At 38.9% G+C, this 20,665-nt stretch overlaps 1 protein-coding gene across 3 annotated transcripts in view; it reads left to right on the top strand.

Moving 5' to 3' along the window:
- The window catches only part of ZCCHC2 (zinc finger CCHC-type containing 2), a 43,328-nt gene that overhangs the window by 2,829 nt on the left and 19,834 nt on the right, over positions 1 to 20,665 (top strand). For all 3 annotated transcript variants that reach the window (XM_031059285.1, XM_005423848.2, XM_031059284.1), the window contains exons 2-5: positions 10,504 to 10,615; positions 13,919 to 13,995; positions 16,179 to 16,250; positions 19,525 to 19,637. In XM_031059285.1, coding sequence (XP_030915145.1) covers positions 10,504 to 10,615; positions 13,919 to 13,995; positions 16,179 to 16,250; positions 19,525 to 19,637 — 374 coding nt within the window. The remainder of the gene's footprint in view (positions 1 to 10,503; positions 10,616 to 13,918; positions 13,996 to 16,178; positions 16,251 to 19,524; positions 19,638 to 20,665) is intronic.

Below are 20,665 nucleotides of genomic sequence, written 5' to 3'. Positions count from 1 at the left end.
GGCAGCGTTCTGTGCACAGAGGCTGCCAGCTCTGCTCTGCTCTTGCCGTGCTCAGCGCTCCCGGGCGTTCTCAGCTCCCGGCTTCTGACCCCTCGGAAGGCGGTCACTGAGCTGTTATTCACCGTGTGGGCCGTGAAATACGAATGTATTTCATCAGCCTGCAAACTGAGGGAGTTCAGAGCTGGAGTAGAATCAGGCGGTTTGTCAGTTCTGAATTCTTCAGGGCAAAGGACTGTGCTATTGCATGTGGCTAACTAAATGGCTCGGTTTGAGGTTTTGAGGAGATGTAACACCTGCTTCAGTGAACACCAAGGCTTGAGAAGTTCACCTGCAAAGAATTTGTGGGTGATTTACTAGAACACAAAGCAGTTTGCTTTTTCCCATTGTTGGGGTTCCGTTTTGTGGTTAGGGTCTGTGTTTTCTGATAAAATTGAGCTCACAATAAAGTTGCTTCATGACAAAGGATTAATAAGATTGTTGCTATTTTTAGTGTCTCGTTTCAATGATTTTGAAAAATGTAACTTTTTTAGTGATAGATTTTAACAAATTCAGCTCAAAACATGAATTCGAAAGTTGGGAGGTAGGACTGTTGCAGTGGGATGGGCAGATCTAGGGTTACCTTACAGTTGATAAATTTGGTTTCTTTATGAAGTGTTCTGAATTAAGGTTAGGGAGTTTTTATGCTTAAAGTAGAAGCGCTTGATACTATTTTCAAATTCATAATTTAAGGTGTGGTTTATAAGAACATCTTTTGGAAAAAAGTCATTGGTGTGTTAAACTGCAGAATGTCAACGAATGTCAACTTTGAATCTAAAGTTGAAGTATAAGAATAAATCAGCAGTATTGACTGCTGAATAAAAGAAGCGTTAACATGCAAAGATCCTGTTGATGCCTCTGTATATTGGTTTAAGTAATACAACACATAGCTTAACTCTTGTGTTGATTATTTTTGTTCAATAAGTGCATCGTTATCAAAGCAGTTTGACTTTATTGTTTATCTTTCTCCATCCCATCGGATCTCTGGGATCAAAATGCTGAAATACTGAAGAAGCTCTGTATATCCACGAACATAATAAATGTGGCTTGCATTAGGCACTGGAATATTTAATCAGGCATACTTGACAGGAATAGAACCAAGGTTCTGTTGAAATAAGCAATCTTCTGGAGATAATAGTTTGTTGAATAGTAATATAATTAGTTGGCTGCAGGATTCTTCACAGAAAAAAGTCTCTACTTACAAACAAAGGGGAAGTTTCTATTTACAGAGTACTTTTCTTAGTGCACTTCTATTTATAGGATATTTTGTGTGCAAATTAGAAGAGTGCTTTTATAATTGATCCTCAGTCACTTGCAGCAGATAATAAGGTAGTAGAATTTAATTTTAGAATCTAAGAGCTCTGTCTGCAGTGCACTGTTTTTAGTGTCATACAGTTGAGTATAAGGAAAAGTGTATCTTCAGAGTCTGGTTTAAATAAGAGACATAAAGATAAAAAATGTCATTTCACTCTTGGCAAAGGTCTTTCAAATGGTGGTGCACTCCAGGGAAATACAAATGTTTTACAAGTTTTGCATACTGAGATGAAAAGTATTCCAGCTGCCTCAGAGAACCTAACAGCCTTGTCTCTGAACAGGAATTTCTCTGTCTCCAAACAGGAGTTAAGAATTTCCAGAAAGATTACTGGAAGTCTTCTGGAAAGGAAGTCATAGCTAGATAAAAAACAATGCCTAAAATGAATGAGTTCTATCTAGATGTGCATGCTGATGTTCCAGGAAATTGCAGAGTAAAAACTTTTCACTGCTTTGAGCTGTTTTAGCCGTTTAATTCTAAATATGAGGTGTTAGTACACGTTTGTAGCCTTTCCCAGTCCCATTATACTGAGTTAATCAGCCTCTTTGTTGTCCCTGACAGTTTGTTCTCCAGCAGAGTAAATGAATACTGAGGTTGTTGAAAATATACCTGTGACTTCCTAATGCTTGTACTTCAGTTGCTGTAGTTGAGCTGCGGTCCAATTTTCAGGGTTGCCCAATGCTGACTTATTTATAGGTAGCAGGATCTCACTGGGCTTGGAGTGCAGAGGACTCTGAGCTTTTTCTAAAGAGCTGCAGAAAAGGGTGCAGACAGCAGCAGTAAGATGGTTGTGTCTGGAACCCCCTGAAATCTGTAGGATACTGCCTGCTTAAATCTGTCTTGTCTGTCATTATCAGTCTCTAGCCATAGCTGTCCTAGAAAACACTACAGCTGATTCTTCATTACTGTAATTAAAACAAAATACTTACTTTTTCTTCAAGAGTTGGTGAATTTCTGTAGTATCCTCCAAGTCTAAGGGTTTATGCTTCTGGAGACCAAAACTGTAAGAGATCTGGCTAGAAGCTGCATTCCTTTGTGAGTTTATTGCCTTTCCTCAACCTCTTAATCTTGTCTTTTTGGGAGAAGAAAGTAAAAATACTTTGAACAGCTGAAGAAAATTGGGAAGTGTCTTAGGAGCAAGATAACCACAAGACAGAGATTTTCAGTTATTTGAAAATGCTGCACATGAAAGAATACTTTCAAACTGTGCTGGAGTTCAAGGATTGGACAAAATGACATATTGCCCTTTGATGGTAATTAAATGTAGTAATGAAGGCATCATCTCTTTCTCAGTACTGACTGTACTTCAGTGACCTACTTTTCAGGGGCAAATGTTTTTTAAATGTTCCTATCACTCTAGACTGTTATGAGAATAATTTTTTATATTAGTCTGAACTGCTACATTCAAGTAATTTTATTTTTATTCACTCAGCTGACAATAGCACAAGTACTGATGTTGCAGGGTTGTTGAATGAGCAACCACCTGGGGATAGAGTAATGCTTGAACTGATGCTTGGCTGGCTCTAGCTTCAACTTCCCTGCTGTGTCATGGACTAGCTAGGTTGGACTGAAGCTGGTTTAGGTCCTGTTAGAAGCTCAGGTGGACGTGAGACTTGGAACACACTGTGTTTCTAGGAAACACGAGGTGCATTGCACTGTAAATCATAGGTGTAGCTGCCACGTCTAGTACTTCAAATGTAATTGCCACAGGCTGAATTTGTTCATGTGATGTAACAGGGTTGGTATGCCCTTTGTCTCAAAATTGTTAGGATTTGGTAGTGCTATAAGTTAGTCAGTATGTGATTGCTGAAGCTATCACATGGTGTCATTTTCTTCTCAGAATCAGCTGATGTTTTGTCAGGTTTCTGTCTCCACTATAGTGTTTTGTTGCTGCCTCTTACCAGCAAACTCTTAACATAGTTTAGCGAAACAAATATGCTTCAAAGTACTTTTAGGCACCTGTGCATACTCTCTATGCAGTGCAGCTTACTAGATGTGAGTTAATAGGGCAGTTGCACATAATCCATTTGAACTGTATGTTCAGCCAGTCAGGCTTTTACTGCACATATTATGGGATTTTATGTCTTGTCACAGAACCATAAAGGGACTGAGATTGGCTGTGACCTCTGGAGGTCATCTTGCTTAAGCAGGGCTACCTACAGCTCATTCCCTAGGACCACGTCCAGATGGCTTTTGAGTGTTTTCAAGGATGTAGACTACACAGCTTGTCTGGGCAACCTGTGCTCAGTCACCCTGGCAATGAAAAAGTGTTTCCAGATGTCCAGAGGGAACCTCCTGTGTTTCAGCTTCTGCCTGTTGCTTCTGTCGCTGGTCACTGCTAAAAAGAGCCTGGCTCCATCCTCATTGCGCTCTCCCTTCAGATGTGTGTATACACAGACACAGACACACGCATATTTTTATACATAAAGATCTTTTTCTGCAAAGCTACTCTATAGTCTGTTAGGTCCCCGAATGTGTGGTGCCTGTAGTATTCCTGCCCAGGTGTAGGATTTTGCACTTTCCCATGGTGAACTTTCTGAGGTTCCTGTCAGCTCATTTCTCCAGTTGTGATTCTATGTGGAATAAGCATTATTGTTCTAGAGGTTGATTCTACATGTTAAAAGATAAGTTGACATGGAAACATCTAAGTTGTATGTTGGTTTGTCCAGAAGAGAGAGAATTTGGTGGGTCTTTGTGGTCCTACATCTTGAGGCTGATTCTGCTCTAGTCTTGTAGAACAGAACAGCTTCTCTGCATCTAGAACAATGGGATGGTGCCTTTGCATAGTTCAAAGTTTGCAGATTGGAGCATGGCTTAGCAGCAATTTCTGTTGGGCATTTGTCTGCAGTCTTGGTTTTGCATTTGCCTAGCAGCTTGTCTGAGACAGTACTGGATTTTTTTGGTTGGGGACAATTTGTTGTATCAACAGTGGTAAGCATTAAATAGGTTTTGAAGCATTGCTGCTCTATATGTTTGCATTTGTGAGTATTAAATGCATATGCTGGATTTCCATTTTAAAGTGGCAAGAATGCTCTATCCCTGTATCCAAGCTGCAACCCACAGTGGTGGGATGCTGGTGCAGTTGCTCAGAGTGTTGAGTAAGGCTTCATCTCTGCTGCTGTAGTCATCAGGAGAGGGGTCAGCAGCACACAAATAAACAGGCAGTTTCACCCGATTGTTGCTTCTGGAGAGGAGATGTTGAACCTTTATGCTATCACAGCTATGTAGCAATACATGTGCGTATCACAGCTGTGAAGCAATGAGAGCCTGCAAGGTTTGGTATAAACAAATCATGGCTTTGGTCTTGTAATTGGCACCACATCTGTTAATGATTATTCTGACATCACTCAATTTTGTTGAAGGTGCAGATGCTGTAGTTGATAGGTTACAATCATGAGTTAGACCTTGATTTTTTCCAAAATGCCTTCTTTCATCTGGCTTTGTTTGTCATTTCCCACTTGTAGATGAATGAACGAGCTGTGCCAGTTTACATCTGCACAGCCTGCAAGGCTGAGTAGTGCTGTCCCTCATAGCACATTTAGTGTAGTTCTTGCAGAAAAATAATATTTCATATTTGGGCATGTAGAACTAATCAAGCTGTCCAGCTGCTAGAAGTGTGTTTCCCTTGTTAGTGCTCATCAGAGCTGATGAATGAATAGTTCTTTTATGAAAGTGCAGTGCAAGCATCAGAAGACTTACGTGCATCAGTCGCTTGCTCATTATGATTAGTAGGCTATCCAGTGACAGATTTCACTACATATTGCCAAAGCAATGCCAATGTGACATTGCCTTCTATCAATGCAGATGACTGATCAAACAGAGTGTGGACAGCTGTCATGTGGAGGTGAGCTGAGATCTGCTCAGCTCACATGGCATCAGACAGAGCAACATCCTTCTCAGCAGGATGGCTCACCACTTTAGATATTTGGTGCTTGTGTTACAGACGAGCACCCCTGGACCTTGGGGCATAAATACTTCTGGACTCCTTTTCAGGAGGCTGATTGGTAGAGTAGCATGAAATAAGCCCCAGAGGGAAGAGGGGCCCCAGAAAATTGATTGATATTGCAGAATCACTTCTTCTGAGCTCATTAGTGGTGCATCCCAGTGAGGAGGAAGTCAGGCAGAAATACTAGGAGACCTGTGTGGATAAGTAAGTTGCTTCTTGACAAACTCAAACATGAAAAGGAAGGCTATGAAGGGTGGAAGGTGGTGACAGATGCCCTGGGAGAAATACAGACAAGCTGTTTGAGCAGCCAGGTTAGGAAAGCTAAAGCCATGATAGAAGTAAATCTAGCCAGGGATGTCAATGGCAGCAACAAAATCTTCTGTAGATACATGGGTGGTAAGAGAAAGACTCCAAGTAAATGGCATATTTGGTCGCTTGGGATATGGAGAAGGGCGAGGTACTCTATAACTTCTTTTGCCTCAGTCTTCACCAAGCTCTCCAGCCCACACCATTGAAGTCATGACAGCAAAGGCAGGATCTGGGAGAATGAGGAACTACCAGCTGTAGGTGAACATGTTGAAGACCATCTAAGGAATGTGAGGGTGCTCAAGACAATGGGACTTGATGAGATGCATCCATGGGTCCTGGAGGAATTGATAGCTGAAATATCTCAGGCTCTGTGCATCATATTTCAGAAGTCATGGCAGTCTAGTGAAGTTCCCACTGACCGGAAAAGGGGAAACACAAGCCCCATTTTAAGAAGGGGAGATGAGGAAGACTCAGGGAGCCAGAAGTTGGTCAGTTTCACCTCTGCCTGGCAAGATCATGAGCGGATCCTCCTGGAACCCATGCTAAGGCACATGGAAAATAAGGAGGCATTTGATGGCAAACATGGCTTTGCTGAGAACAGATCACGCCTGACAAATTTGATGGCCTTCTGTGTGTTGATAGGAGGAGTGGCTGACATCATCTCCCTAGACTTGTGCAAAGCATTTGACACTGTCCCACATGATGGTCTTGTCTCTAAACTGGAGAGACACGGATTTGGCGGATGGACCACTCAGTGGATAAGGAAATTGGCTGGAAGGTCACATTCAAGGAGTTGTTTTCAAGGGCTCTCTGGTCCAAGCAGACCTGTGACAACTGGAGTTCCTTGGGGTTGGTCCTGGCACTGGTGCTGTTCAGTGTCTTTATCAGTGACATGGCCAGTGGGATCAAGGGCACCCTCGGCTTGTTGGCCAATGACAGCAAGCAGTGTTTTGCAGTTGTCACACTGGAGGGAAGGATGCACAGGGACCTTGACAGGGTTGAGAGAGGAATCTCTGTGAACCTCATGAAGTTCAGCTAGGCCAAGTACAAGGTTCTGCTGGTGGCTTGGGACAATTCTAAGCACAAATACAGGCTTGGCAGAGAATGGATTGAGAGCAGCTCTGAGGAGAAGAACTTGAGAGTGTGGTTTGATGAGAAGCTCAATGTGACCTGGCAATGTGTGCTTGCAGGCTAGAAATCCAACCACATTCTAGATATTAGGAAGAAATTCTTTACTGTGAGGGAGGTGAGGCACTGGAAGAGGTTGCCTGGAGAAGCTGTGGATGCCTCATCCCAGGGGGTGTTCAAGGCCAGGTTGGATGGGGCTCTGAGCAACTGTCAAGTGGAAGGTGTCCGTGCCCATGGGAGATGGATTGGAATTACATGATCTTTAAGGTCACTTCCAACCCAAAACATTCTATGATGGTATGATACAGTCTCGGGAAGTGTCTCGAATGATAAGGGTTTTTTTAACATAGTACTTGCTTTCAACCATGTGAGGATAGATCTGTTTCATACAAAACTCTGGTCTAGATTGTATGAGCAGATAATTTTTAGGGTGATGTCTTAGCTTGTTTCACTTTCAAGGAGAAATGTAGTTAATCCTTCAGCCCATCACGGAGATCTGTGTGATTATCAAATTAATTATCTGGCAGCTGGTTTGGGGCCACCCACATTTTCTGTTTCACATCTATTTTAATCATTAGCAGCAGCACTGTGAGTTGCCGTGGAGTCTCACAGTGACAGAGGCTTATGTGAGAGTTAACCTTACACTTGTGTGTGTTGTGTGAACATGGAATATGTTGTATTCATTGACAGGAAAGGACGAGCACAGCTGGTTCTGTACAGCATGCCCTTCCTCAGCAGTGTACCAGGCTTTAAAGGGCTTGTGTTCCTGATGTGACTGGTACCACGTAGCAACACGTGATGCCACTCTTAGTATTCTTTGGCCCTTCAAACTTTGCAGTCACTTGCACCCTAGAGTTGTCTGCTCTGACAGTGGCGCCTGTGTTTCAGTTACTTGTGAGTTTGATGTAGAATTGTCACAGCAGGTAACACCAAAAGTGAAGAGTAGTGATGCAGCTTAAGACAGGATCTGGAGCTTTGCAGGCTGTAAGATAAAGCTGTAACTGCTCTGGATTTCCCACTGTCTACCTCCTGTGTTGCACTAGCTATTGTGAAAGCCAGCAGTCACAGAATACACACAGTGCATGTTACTGGTTAGCTTTGGACATGAAGAATTCTGCAAGTGAATAAATTATGAATTTATTATAGTTATTTTATAATAATGGATATAATTATTTAAATAAGCTTTGAAACATGTAATATTTTGCAGTTTAGAGGGAGTCTTCAACTGCGGTTGTAGTTTGCTTGTTACAGACTGCTGCCATGGATAGAAAAATAACCATTCTAGAATAATTCACTGCATAAGTATTTGAATGCTGTTACAAAGATGATATATGTGTTTGGTAAGAAGCAATTTTTTAATATTAGACGGTGTAGCAGCAGTATGTAATGCTTCTTTGACATGAGCTGAACAGAATACTTTTTTGAAGTAAATCCTATTTCTATACATCGCCTAAAAACTGCTTACACTTTATTTGACTTTTAAACTAGCAATTTTTTTAGAATAGTCTGTAATTTGTTTTCCATTAATCAAAACAAATATCCTGACTTTGAATGCAAGAGAAGGTCTGACCTCAAATTTGATTGTTTTTAGATCAGGAGTTAACACTTAACCAAACCAAAGTACTTCCACTTTTTCTGCCCACAGTTGTTATGAAATGTCTGCTGAAACAGTATCAGTGGGTTTTTTGAAGAGTTGTGGAAGTAGTTCTCTCCAGAGCATGCTTGTGTGGTGGCATGTTTGGGGGGTTATTTTAGTAAACTAAACTTGAAAATGTGCTAAAGCTGTTAAAAATTGTAGTCTCATTGACATACAGCTGTTTTCCTTTCTTACCCTGTATCTGACATTGAGCTCATAATTTATTAGATGTTTGCTGAAATTATTTACTGAGTGACTGGGGACTGGTGTGAGTTTTATCTTGAAGAAGGAAAGCAGGCTTTATATTTTACATCTGATGGCCTTGAAATCTGAAATTACCAACGCTCAGTTCAGGGCACAGATCATACACCGGTTTGATGAAACAGCTGAAATGTCCTGCAGTGCAGTCCAAAAGCACTTGGCTAACTGTGCTGCTATTGGTGTCACTGACCAAAGTTAGGTTACCGGCATGCCCAGGGCAGCCTTGATGCCTGGACACTTCCTGGGTCTGCATGTGTTGGATATACTGTCAGGAGTTGCCACAGTTTGTACCCACGCTGTAGATGAAGTAAAGCTGATTTAGTAAGGTGAAGCCAGCTTTAGCTGGTATATCTGTCTTATCTGAAGGAGTTTGTTGAAGAATTGGCGGCGGATTCAGATGCCTTTTGCCACCTTTGTGCTTTCTTGTTCTGGTCTTTCTGTTGTGACAGTCTTGGGGTCCTCTTCAACAGATACAGCAACTAATCTTGGTTGATGATTTGTCTCATCACATTGCACAAGTCCTTAAAATAACCCAACCAACCACATATATTCTGGCACTTACTATGCTTCCTGCATTTAAAAATAAAGAGTGCTCTCTGGAGATTTATATTTTTTCTCTACCCATCTCTTATGAAGGTCTTTCAGTGTTCTTCATCCTGTAGGAATAAATTTAGTTTTCATGCAGGCCAGTTCCTAAATGTTTGTGGTGCATTCAGTTTTCCCAAACTTGCTATTTCATCAGCTCATGTGTTATACTACTTGTTATAGATAAACAAAGGTGCTTTACTTAAAAAAGATTAATTCAAACACTTGCTGTAACTTCCTGTATTTCCTAGTTCTTTGTGCATGTACTTTCAAAGGCAATGTGTTGTTTCCTTGAACATGGAATTAAATAACTGCATTTAATGTCACTGGATGTTTTAAAATATTTCTGAGTTTTAACTTGGTTGTTGGTCAGTTTGTTTGTTTATTTGCTTTTGTTTTAGCAAGACCAGGTCATTGAAGAATGTGTAAATTAATACATTAATGTTTCATCCTAATTTGGAAAAAATTATATAGGCTCTTGTTACCCTAGGGAAACCACTTGTAGTCCATGCTATTCTAATACTTTTTTCTTATTTATCACTGTTAGCCTAGATTATTCTTTATTCTCTTACTTAGCTGTCTGTGTTATCTATCTCCTCTGACTTCTTGTTGTATCCCTTCTTGTACACTGTATTAATATGTCTTGGTATATAGTTTTGAAGTCTGCATATAAATGTGGGGGGAGATGAGCTTTCAGTCTGCTTTTCTCTATCAAAGTGAGGGTGTTGGTGGCAACTGCTTTTGTTCTGAATTTTAGCTGGTAAGAGATGCATGGATTTAGTTGATTAGAGATGCATGGACTGCATGTCCTCATAGACTGTCCAAGCAGTTACTCATGATTTCCTACATAGAAGAGGTGGCAGGCTGAAGGTACAGGGCATGAATATAATTGAGGAGAATATATTTAGAATATAGTGAGGAGATGACTTGACATGTTAGTAGTTGAAAGAGTTCATGTTAATTGTAAATTATCACTGAAGTTCTGAGCTAATGGTCTTGAATTGTCCAGCTCGAGGTACCCTGTTCCTTACCCTATTCTGTTTTTAAAATAAGGTCAATGAAACATTGGAGGTTATAGATGACATTTGATAAACACATAAATAAAGTAAGGACTGAAATGGTTAATGAGCACCTTTTTGCCGCTGTCAAGAGCTTCAGGTTTTTGTCGTGTGGAATAACAGATAAAGGGTTTTTGTGGGTTTTTCTGTAATACCTGCTGAATAAGGGAGCAAGCTTTGGTAACAGTCCTTCTACTAAGACGTGTCTTTTTTTTTCTCTTTCTTGATTTAGAACGACTTTTCCCATGGTGACTGCATGTCAAGTAATGAAACCAGTTTGCTAGAACGAACCACAGCACCTCATGATGGACTCCCAATGGCTTCCCACAGACCTCAGAGAGAAGGTATGTTGTCTGAGCTTCCTTTTGAGGAAGACTTTTAAGGGTTTCCTTGAACATTAAACTCTGCTTGGAGTTGTAGACATCTTGTATCTTTCTTGCTGTTACAAGGAGCTGCAGTGATTGGTAAGTAAAACAGCTTCTCTGCCACCTACTTGGTCTTTTCTTTGTTATAACAAGTTGTCATTTGTGTTAACTACTAACTGCTAGTGAATGCCTGCATGAAAATTAGCTGCAAATGGGCTTCCCACTGAAAAAAAGGGCAGGATTTGGGGGAAAACAAGAACATATAATGCAATTGTATTAAGAGTATTTGAATTTATTAAGCAAAGCTAAACACAAAAATATTGGGAAACAGTCCATAGATTTTGCTGCTTGATTCAGTTGTATTTGATGACATTAAAAAAATAGCAAAGAAAACCCACATATTAGCAGGTGCTAGAGAAATGGCAGTTTGGAGAAGTGAAAGGCTTAATAGAAGTCAGTGTTTTGGCTCTATTTGGGACAATAAGAACAAGGCTTCTGAGCATAAACAAAACTCTGATATGCCATTGCCAGCACAATATTTTGTCTTTGAAGAAATGAGCATTATTGAAAACAGATTTATTCTCACCCTTTATTCTTCAAGAGGATTAGCAAGTTACTTGCCTACTCAAAATTAGTCAATAGATAGTGTGCAGATAGGAAGGAGCCAACAATATGGAAAAACGATTGCTATTCATTTTGTCCTCATAAATGTCCTTTTGTCTCTACTGTGGAGATTTAACTGCACTTTGAAGGCAGGCAATTTGAGAGATTTGATTCCTTGAAAAAAAAATACAAGAGGAAGATAATGGCAGATTACAGACAACAAACCTGTTTCAAATACTTTTATGGAGTTCAAAGTGTTCGTATTCCTGAATTAGAAACCTAAAAGAGGGAATCTCTTGAGTAACACTCAAATTGAGTAACAGAAGCACAACAAATTTGAATAACTTAATCTAGCAAAGAGCTTAAATATTTTTCCGCATTTGTATTATCATAGTGAGAAACCGCAGTGAAGGATCAGAGTACCTTTGTGATATTTGCTACACCGTTATGTGGTAGAGATTCCCTGCTGCAGAAATCTCCTTACTGGTTAGAAATACCACTGATAATAAAATTCAGGTTTTTTTCTCAGCTGTGATGAATATGAATTTTTAAATCTTGACTTGGACTTAGAATGGAAGCAGTGTCTTGTATACATGCTTTACTTAATCATCCTGGATGCATGTGCTGTGTCCAGAATAGAGGTAGAGATGTGACATGCCTCATTGGCTTGTGTATTCAAACTTTTCTTCCAGCCATTTAGAATATTTAAAATGTCATTATGGAGACAGAATTATAAAGGAGTCTGTTGAAACTGTAGAACTAAAGCTGTGCAGCAACAACAGTGTAATTACCTATTGTATCATGCATTGCGATGAAGCGTGCAGCAGAAAGAAGTTAAGGAAGTTGAAGGTACTGCATTGTGTAATAAATTTTTTTATACCTGAGGACAAATTTTTAGCATTGAGAACACTCAATAGTTTAAAATAAGCACAGTCTCATTAGGGAAAAAAGCTTGTCTGTGAATGTTAATGGTCTTAGTTTCCTAATTGTGTATGCTAAATATATGCATGTAGTGGAATGCAATTTAAACCACTATTCTCAGTTCCAGTCATGGGAATCAACTTCTTAATTAACTTATGAATATGAATTCCAGTATCAATTTGAATGTTAGTCATTAAGAAATTTTACTGCAACAAAACTTTTGTTGTGCCGTGGTCCTCCTTCTAACAGCACTTTAATCTATACCAAACAGGTGAAAATTAAGGTCACTAAACATTCATCTTTTCATAAAATATTGTTATTGTCTGGCATCCTTAGCTCATCTCAGATTTCTTTCCTTTGTAATAATAAATCTTCATTAACTGGTAAAAATGAAGTGCTTGTCTGTCTTCCTAACTCCCAGCTAGAGGATTACAACCATTGTATACCAACACATTCAGTATTTGTCTCTCTACTAAGAAAATTGGAAGCTGTAGCACTATCACTAGACTTATTTGCTGGCTTATTGTTCCTTTATGGAAATTGCCAATGCTTAATTCTCTTAAAAATGGCATGTTTGATGGGGATGAGACTTGATTTGTAACTATAACAAAATTAATTTAAAAATGTTTACATTATATTATATTATAATTAGCTAATATCCGTTAATAAATTTTGCAACATACAATTGCAGGAGGTTTAATTTTTATTTTTTTTTAGGAAAAGACACTGTTGTTATGAGTAGTTCCCAATATATCCCATGTAAACATGCATTTAAAAATCGAAAGGAAAACATTAACTGTTAACACCACCCACTTCCCTCCAAAAAAAAGTTGCTTTTAAAGCATTGAAAGGAGACATTGATGATGTAGGGCAGGTCGAGCTGCTTTTAAATAATTTTTGTCTTTACTTGTAAGGATGTGTTCTGGCTTGCACTAGAATCAAATTCTCTTGAATTCTTAGGCCAGCATAGCAGCAAAAGTGGAAAGTCCATCTCGGCTACATAAGGGTTTTTATATGGAGTATTACCTGAACAATGCTGTGTGCCCTCAAGAAAGTCTCCAGGCCCCGAAAGCCATAAGGGGCTGCAGTTTGCCAGGTCACAGCCAGAACTCGCCTATTATTGTGTGCAGTAGGCTGTGGGGAAGGAATGTGAAATTAGCAAGTACTTATAGTACCTTTGTTCCCTCTCGGTTCAGTTCAATGACACTCTTTACAGTACAACTGTCTTTCTGCTTCTTCTTTGTTTTCTGTTTGCTGACACTCATTTCTGTCTCCTTCAGGCCTTCCCTAACTAATTCTTTTCGCCTAAGTACCCTCAGAAATGTGGGTATTTGGCCTTAGTTTGCCCTCATTTACTATTTTGATGTTTCTGATGCCTAAGTATAGAAGGTATTGACTGGTTTTTATCAGCACTTGTTACTTCTTGGCGTAAAGATACAATTTGACTTCCTTTTATTGTCTTTTCACTTATAGTGGTTATATTGTTGTAGTTGTGTGACATTTGGTCTAAATAACCTCTTGGGTAATGCATAGATTCTCATGATGTGTGCCAAAGAGATTGTCATTAGGCCAGAGAAATACTTAGAGCAAGGTTCTACCTGCTCCCGGCAGTTTGTAGCAATACAACAGCTCCTAAGGAAGAGTCGCACTGTGTGCATCAGGATTTAGCCTACAGGCATGCTCAGAGAGCCTGAGAAAGTAAGGAATGGTTTGCAAACTGTCAGTTTTGGAGTGCACAATAAGGTGTTTTTCTTTCAGCTGTACACATTGAGAAGATAACCCTGAAAGACGTATCAAGAAAAAGGGCTGACAAACATTTGGAGTACACATTCAAAGTAAGCAAATAACCTCCAGGTTGTTAAAATTATTGTCTATGTACTGCAGATACATACAGTTGTTTCAAAAACCTTCACAGGAGGCAATTTTGAGATTCTTTGGATTATCTTGTGATTCTTTTGAATTCTGTATGCAAATCAGGGTGTTTTATGTAATTGTGGGCATAAAGTGTGAGGGCATAAGGTAGGAAAAACATCAGCCATAGCTGGGTGTGTGACATCAGTTCAGGAAACTTGCCTTTTTCTAATTCATAAGAATTCTAAAACTAGAAGTTTTAGAATACTCAAGTGGCACAGAAGCACAGTGTCTGCGGCTGTAGATTGCTTGGAGTCATATGGTCATCTTGGGTCTTCTCATCTTCTCGCTGTTTACCATATGAGGATGGAGCCTCTGCTTTTTGAGAAAACTGGAGATTAGTGCCTTCGTTTTAGACTTTGTTTCTTAAGGTGAAACCAAACAAGCTGGAAAATGGCCAAAAACTAGACAGCCTACCTAGTGTAGTCTTCATCTACGGTAGTAGCTAAGGGCAGCATGTATTAAATGATAGTTACTAAGGTACTAAGGCTGTTGGTGGTGATGTTCTAGTGGAATCAAAGTAGTAATTTTCTTAGCAAGGACTGACTAACACTATGAGTCATTGTGCCAATAGATGTGAATCTGGTATTGTACCACATCTGAAGTTAAAGTTAAATATTCCCCTTTTTCACCCAAAAAAGAATGGTTCACATCAAACATTCTAACTGGTTGTTTGACATGGGGGAGGTCTCTGAAGAAGCAAACTTTAAAAAAGCCATTTTGAGCTGAAAGTTGATGTGTTGACCGCAGAATTTGGTATTGTATTCTGTGATATTGTATTCTCTAAATGGATGCACTCTTCTTTTGTTGAGGACAGTAATATGTGGAAGGTAGCCTTCAAAGTCTTTAAGGTTAACCTGGCCAAATATTTCAACCACATCATAGATTTCTTTTCCAAATAGTCTGTGAAGTGAGTGCAAAGTAAAATACAGTAGGAGATGGGGAAAGTTTGTTCAAAATGCCTGTATGGATTATCAATATTTAAAATAAAAAAACTATTTTAAAGATTCAGCATGTAGACAGTGGTTTTGAATTTCTTTGTTAAAGGGGGAATGTGGAGATTATCTGGCAAGTATTTCAGTAATCTTGAAACTCCACCTCAGCTCTTTTAGGAAAGAGTTTCCTTTCCTCATCTGTGCAGGTATATTCTGTGCTCTTCCCTGTAGATAATTTTGTGCTTGCCCAGACACTGCTTTTTTAAGGTTGTAACAGCAATTGCAGTCATGGCTTCCCAGCTGAGGACACTGAGGGTAGTTGGCATTTTTGGGGACTAAGTTGAGGGCAGTTGGTGGGTGACATTACTCTATCAACTCCTGAGAGTAAATAGATGTTTATAATTGTCGTGTCTGCTCCCGTTACCCTGAATCTTCCCATGTAAGTAATTGGAATCTTTGGCCCAGAAGTGGGCATAAAGCCAGGCAGCACTCATCTAACCAAGCTTACTTATTTTTTACTCAAAACATGCATGTGAAGGTGCTGTTTTACTACTTGCATGTTGTGTCAGAACAATAAGCTACTGAAATTTTATACAGGCATATGCCAGAATGTTGTCTGATTCTTGAGTGCCTTCTTTTGTAACTTGCAGTACTTTTTATGACTTGTAGCCTAAAATAACTTCTATACGATTTCGTAAGATTTGAGTCTGAGGCAGATAAAATTATTTTATAGGTAATATAAACAGATTTTTTTGTTTAATTTTGACTCTGGTAATGACAGTGAGAGCTCAGTGCAGTATATCTGACCTACAGTCATTTTCTCTGGTACCTATTTTTTGTGGTTAATTATTTCTGTTTGATACAAGTCCCATAATTACAGAGCCTTCTGCCTGGCTTTTTTGTGAGTCAGTAATCTTCAGGGACTTCATTGTATTTCCTTGAATTTGCCTATGCTCCCTTTTGCCACAAATAACGTGAGGGTGATCCTAAAATACACACTCAAAATTAGTATGTCTTTGAAAAAGTACAGCCTTATCCCTGTTTTGCCTGGTGTTTGCTTAATTGCAAGTGTTAACTCTGAGACTGCCAAATTTATGGAATTGTTCTGACAAGCTAATTGCTATGAAATTTGGAAAAAGGAACTTTCCTCATTCTTTTTTTCTTAATTTTAGGTAACCTGGTCCGATTTTTCTGTGACATGTGTAACAAAAACACATCAAGAGCTTCAGGAATTCCTGCTAAAAGTATGTATTCAAATATGAAAGTAGTGTTTATACATCAGGTTTATAACTTCAGAAGTAGTCTAGGAGAGCTGTGGTTTCTGAGGTGTAATTACAGAAACAAAAGCATGCTAGCAGGTTTTTGTACTTTACAATTGTATTAACCATTTAATTATATATATTGGAATTAAGGATCTTGACAGAAGAAGCAGCCCTGGACAATGTTTGGGGAGCTTCCCAGGAGGTGATTGTTTGTCTCATCCAAAATGACACTTAGAATTTTAATTGAACTACCATAAAACTACCAGATGAGGTTTTAATATTCCCCACAGAGCTCATGTATAGGTACAACCATTGGTTGTTTGCTTGTGTTCCTGCTAAAAGGACCTTAAAGAGTATCATTTGTTATGTTTAATTAGTGGGACACAGCCATAAGCATAATAGTTTTTAATTTAGCTGTTGTATTCTTCAGTAGAACAAAGGCTGGCCTATTCATCATCACAAGAAGTTCACCTTGAGGAAAATCTAGCAGCTATATGTGTGTGTGTGTCCATGTTTAAAAAAACCAAAAGTTCTCTCAGTTGTTTTCCCCTCTGCTCTGATCAGAGAGTACATTTCTGTGCATAGGCCATGTGCAGACCCCATCAGCGTGGTGACCTCGAACTGTGTGTTCATTGCCAGTGTCTAATATTTTGGGTTCCACCTATTCTGGGAAATTATTCTATATTTAAACTTTTCCCTACTCAGGGCAATAATGAGAGATCTGTTTTGGACATGTTTTGATGGTATCTGGGGTTCTTAACTGCAGTGTTAATTGTGAGTGGAAAGCCAGTCACTGTACAAGGGTCATTGTCTTGTTCACTGTTTAAATTACCAATGTTGTTTTCTGGTATTCTAGAAATTAGGCAGTGAATATTAATCTAGTTGAATATCTGGTTCTAAGAGTTCCCAGAACTTGGTTTGGGAGGATTTAAATTATGGATGGCATGTCTGGTTGAAGTGGGTTATCCCACAGCTTAGGGTAAATGCATCCGCACCTGAAGAGAACCCTAAAAACAGCGTTTCATACAGGGTCCTGTGCAGCTCTGGGATGAGCATTCAGATGCATGCCCCCTGTTCTTCCACATGTGTAAGACAAACATAAGTGTCTGAAATGGTCCTCCTAGAACCTGCTTGCTTCCTGGAGGAGCCAGGAAAACAGACATGATCCAGAGTGTTGAAGAGTTGTGCTGTTTGGCTGATGTAGGGTGTTCCATGTGCTGGCTTGAGTGTTCCAGCAGTGTCTAGGACATGGCAGAACAAGAAGAAGACAACCACAAGCTGCTATGAGCTTCCTGAGGTCTTCTGTGGAAAATGTGCACAGCTGAAAAATATATTTGGTTTGATAGCCGTGGGTACAGAAGTAAGAGAGAATTGTTAAGTAAAGCAGGACAGAAGTTATTTGCTTTAAAAAGCATAAAGTACAAACATCCACTTCATATGCCCTTGTATTTTGGCTTTTTGTTGTTCTTGTTCCAATCTACATGGCGTTGTTAAATAGTATGCTCATGTTCCTAGGGACAGAAAAGAATAGTCAGAATACCTGATGGAAAATTCCAGTGCTGGATGTGATAGAAATAAGATAATGGTAAAAGTTGTTTCAGAATAGAAGCATTGGTGGGAAAACTAAGATAGTAAATGGTATAACTTGGATGCTTAACTTAAAGGCTGGCTTCTCTTAGGTGATAAGCGTAAAAATTTTTTGCAAGTAGGAAATTACCCACATATGTGGAAGGACTAATAAGCTTGTAAGTAACAAGGCTGTCCCATTACCTAAAGCACCTAATCTTGGGTTTGTATAACTGAATCTTTAACTACAGAAGGAATTGCATTCCTTTTAATGGAAGTTTTAAAGACAAGAAGGTAACTGTTTCCAGAGACAAATCTACATACAAAATACTAGGATAGGAGATTTGATCGTTCCTACATTTCTGCAGTAACTTCCCAGTACCTTTTGGCTAGCAGTGACTAATTCTTCAGTCAGAGCTCTTCAGTAATGCACATTAAAGCCAAAGGGTCTGTTAAGAGCAGCTGCTTTCAGCTCTTTGTGGTTTTAGATCTAAGACATTTCAGGTGTTGTAGTACTGTACTAACAAAATACTAACGGCACCTGTCTGTCTGGATTCCAGGAGTTCCTCTTACGTATGTTACCAAGCAATTATCTGCATCAGACACAGCATCCCTCTCTTAGTACCACTTGATTCAGTGAAAGAATTACTGAGTACTGGGCTGTTGTTCCAGTAGCTGGATGCAGTATCCAGCTGGCACTCTGGGTCAGGTGTATTTCAGATATACAAGAGGAAGATGCTGCTCTAGTGTAACTTACTGAGTGCTGTTGATGACAACTGGTGGCAGATGTTAACCGCATTAGCAATAGCTTTAAACTTCAGTTAAGAAAAAGCCTTTTTCAGTGGCAGTTTACTCTTAATTGCACGATATTAAATTTTTTTTTTAAATGTAGATGAACAAATTTGATCAGCTTTGATGTACTTAAGTACATTATTTGGAAGTTCTAAGGGTGAAAAAACTTTGTTCTGGGCAATAGTCTTCATTTAAAATAGATGTACTCTTAAGTAGCAAGCATTTTGCTTTCTCAACTAGAACACCAGAAGACCTCACTTGGTAGTATTGGCATTGGAAAGTTATAATGAATTTTGATAAGGCGTGTCAGTGTTTATAGCAACTGGGGAGGGACTCGCTATTGATTAATCTCAGTGTTGCCTGCTGAAGTCTAGTGTATTCAATAACTGAAATGGTTTCCTTTCTACTCCCATTTATTTAAAATAATTTAGTCTAGCCAAGTGATGATAGTGAGTACAGTGCATTCAGTCACACCTGTTGTTTTTTTTGGTGTCATTTTCAGAACTAATTTCTATATGTGAAAGATTTAAAGAAATAAATTATAAAAAAGGCTATAAAACTAATTTCTATATGTGAAAGATATAAAGAAATAAATTATAAAAAAGGCTCTAAACTATCTTGAAGACACCATAGTATTTGGTAGATTTCCAAATGTAATTCTTTCAAATAGAGCTTTAAACAGTTTTATGCCTGGATTTTCTGTGAGGATTTACAGCAAAGTGTTTCTCTTGCAAAACCAGATGATGTTGATTTGTTATACCTTTGGTTTGTAAAATACATCACTCAAACTGAAACAATTGAGTTTCTTGTTGATACCAAAAGGTATAAAGACTCATAGTGAACTAATGTGGTTTTTAAAATGTCAACTACTCATTTTTCACATTAACGTTTTTCCCAGCTCCCAAAGGAACTGTCTTCTGAAGCATTTGACAAGGCTATTTTAAGAGCACTAAATCAGGGTTTTCAGAAGAGGGAAGAACGAAGGCATGCTGATCTTGAGCCCATAATCAGGTAAGTGTTTTAGCAAATAGCCTGAAATGCATCACCAGAAAAGTGATTGAAGTCAAGCTAGAAGACTTCTATGGACAGTGGAAATTCTGCTACCTAAACCAAATTTGCAAAGAAAGTGGGAAGGCAGTGATGAAATAGATACTCTTGACTCTTAGATTTTCTTTAAATTAAGACTTTATGGAAACTTCATAGAATTACTTCTTTGGAAGTAATTGCACAATTGTGAAAATACTTGTCCTAAGCAGCATTATATAGTAATGATTGGCATTTGTGGAAGGATACTACCTCCTTTACTCAAGGGTATATTAAGAAATACTAGAAACAGTATCTCAGAGCACATATGTTCTACTTTTTATGACAGGATAGAGTGAGAGACAGAACGGAAATTAAAAGGAATAAACTGTAATAGTGAAGTATGTATATAAAATTAAAAGTAGCTCATGTATTTGTAAGAACATGGCCAATATCTCATGACCTGCTATTTAGTGATGAGAGAGCTTGGTGGTCAAATTCTATAACTCAGAACAGTAATATGAATTTGGGTTTGCCTACTTGGTTTCGGTTTTGATTTTTTTCCTGGTTTGGTACAGATACCTTGTTATGTTTGTCCTTTTCAGTCAGAATTGTTCAACCTTGTTGAAAACAAATTATTCATCACGTTAGGCAGTGTCTCTTGAGTTGGGGTAGTTGAGGAATCAGGCACTGCTTTTCAAACTCCTACTCATAATGTTCTGTTGGTTCTTGCATTTTGTCCTAATATCTTAGTTAAAGAAGATTTGGAGCCACTCTGAGCCTCAACTACCCCCTTGCCAATTTTTTAATAAATATTTGTCTGTAATATTTGTCTGTCTTTATTGGCTTGATTGTCAAGCCAAAAATTCATCTCTGTGAACAGTTTTGGATAAAAAACATAGTGGTTTTAAATCAATAAACCTGTTAAACAGAGGTTGACTGAAGGGAATGTATTGTAATACAGAAAGGTTGTGAAGCGTCACTGCACAGTAATTACAAACCCAAGAGACTCACTT

The sequence above is a fragment of the Geospiza fortis genome, unplaced genomic scaffold (genome assembly GCF_000277835.1).
Source record: "Geospiza fortis unplaced genomic scaffold, GeoFor_1.0 scaffold58, whole genome shotgun sequence".
NCBI lineage: Eukaryota > Metazoa > Chordata > Aves > Passeriformes > Thraupidae > Geospiza > Geospiza fortis.
This window is presented reverse-complemented; position numbering and strand designations above follow the sequence as displayed.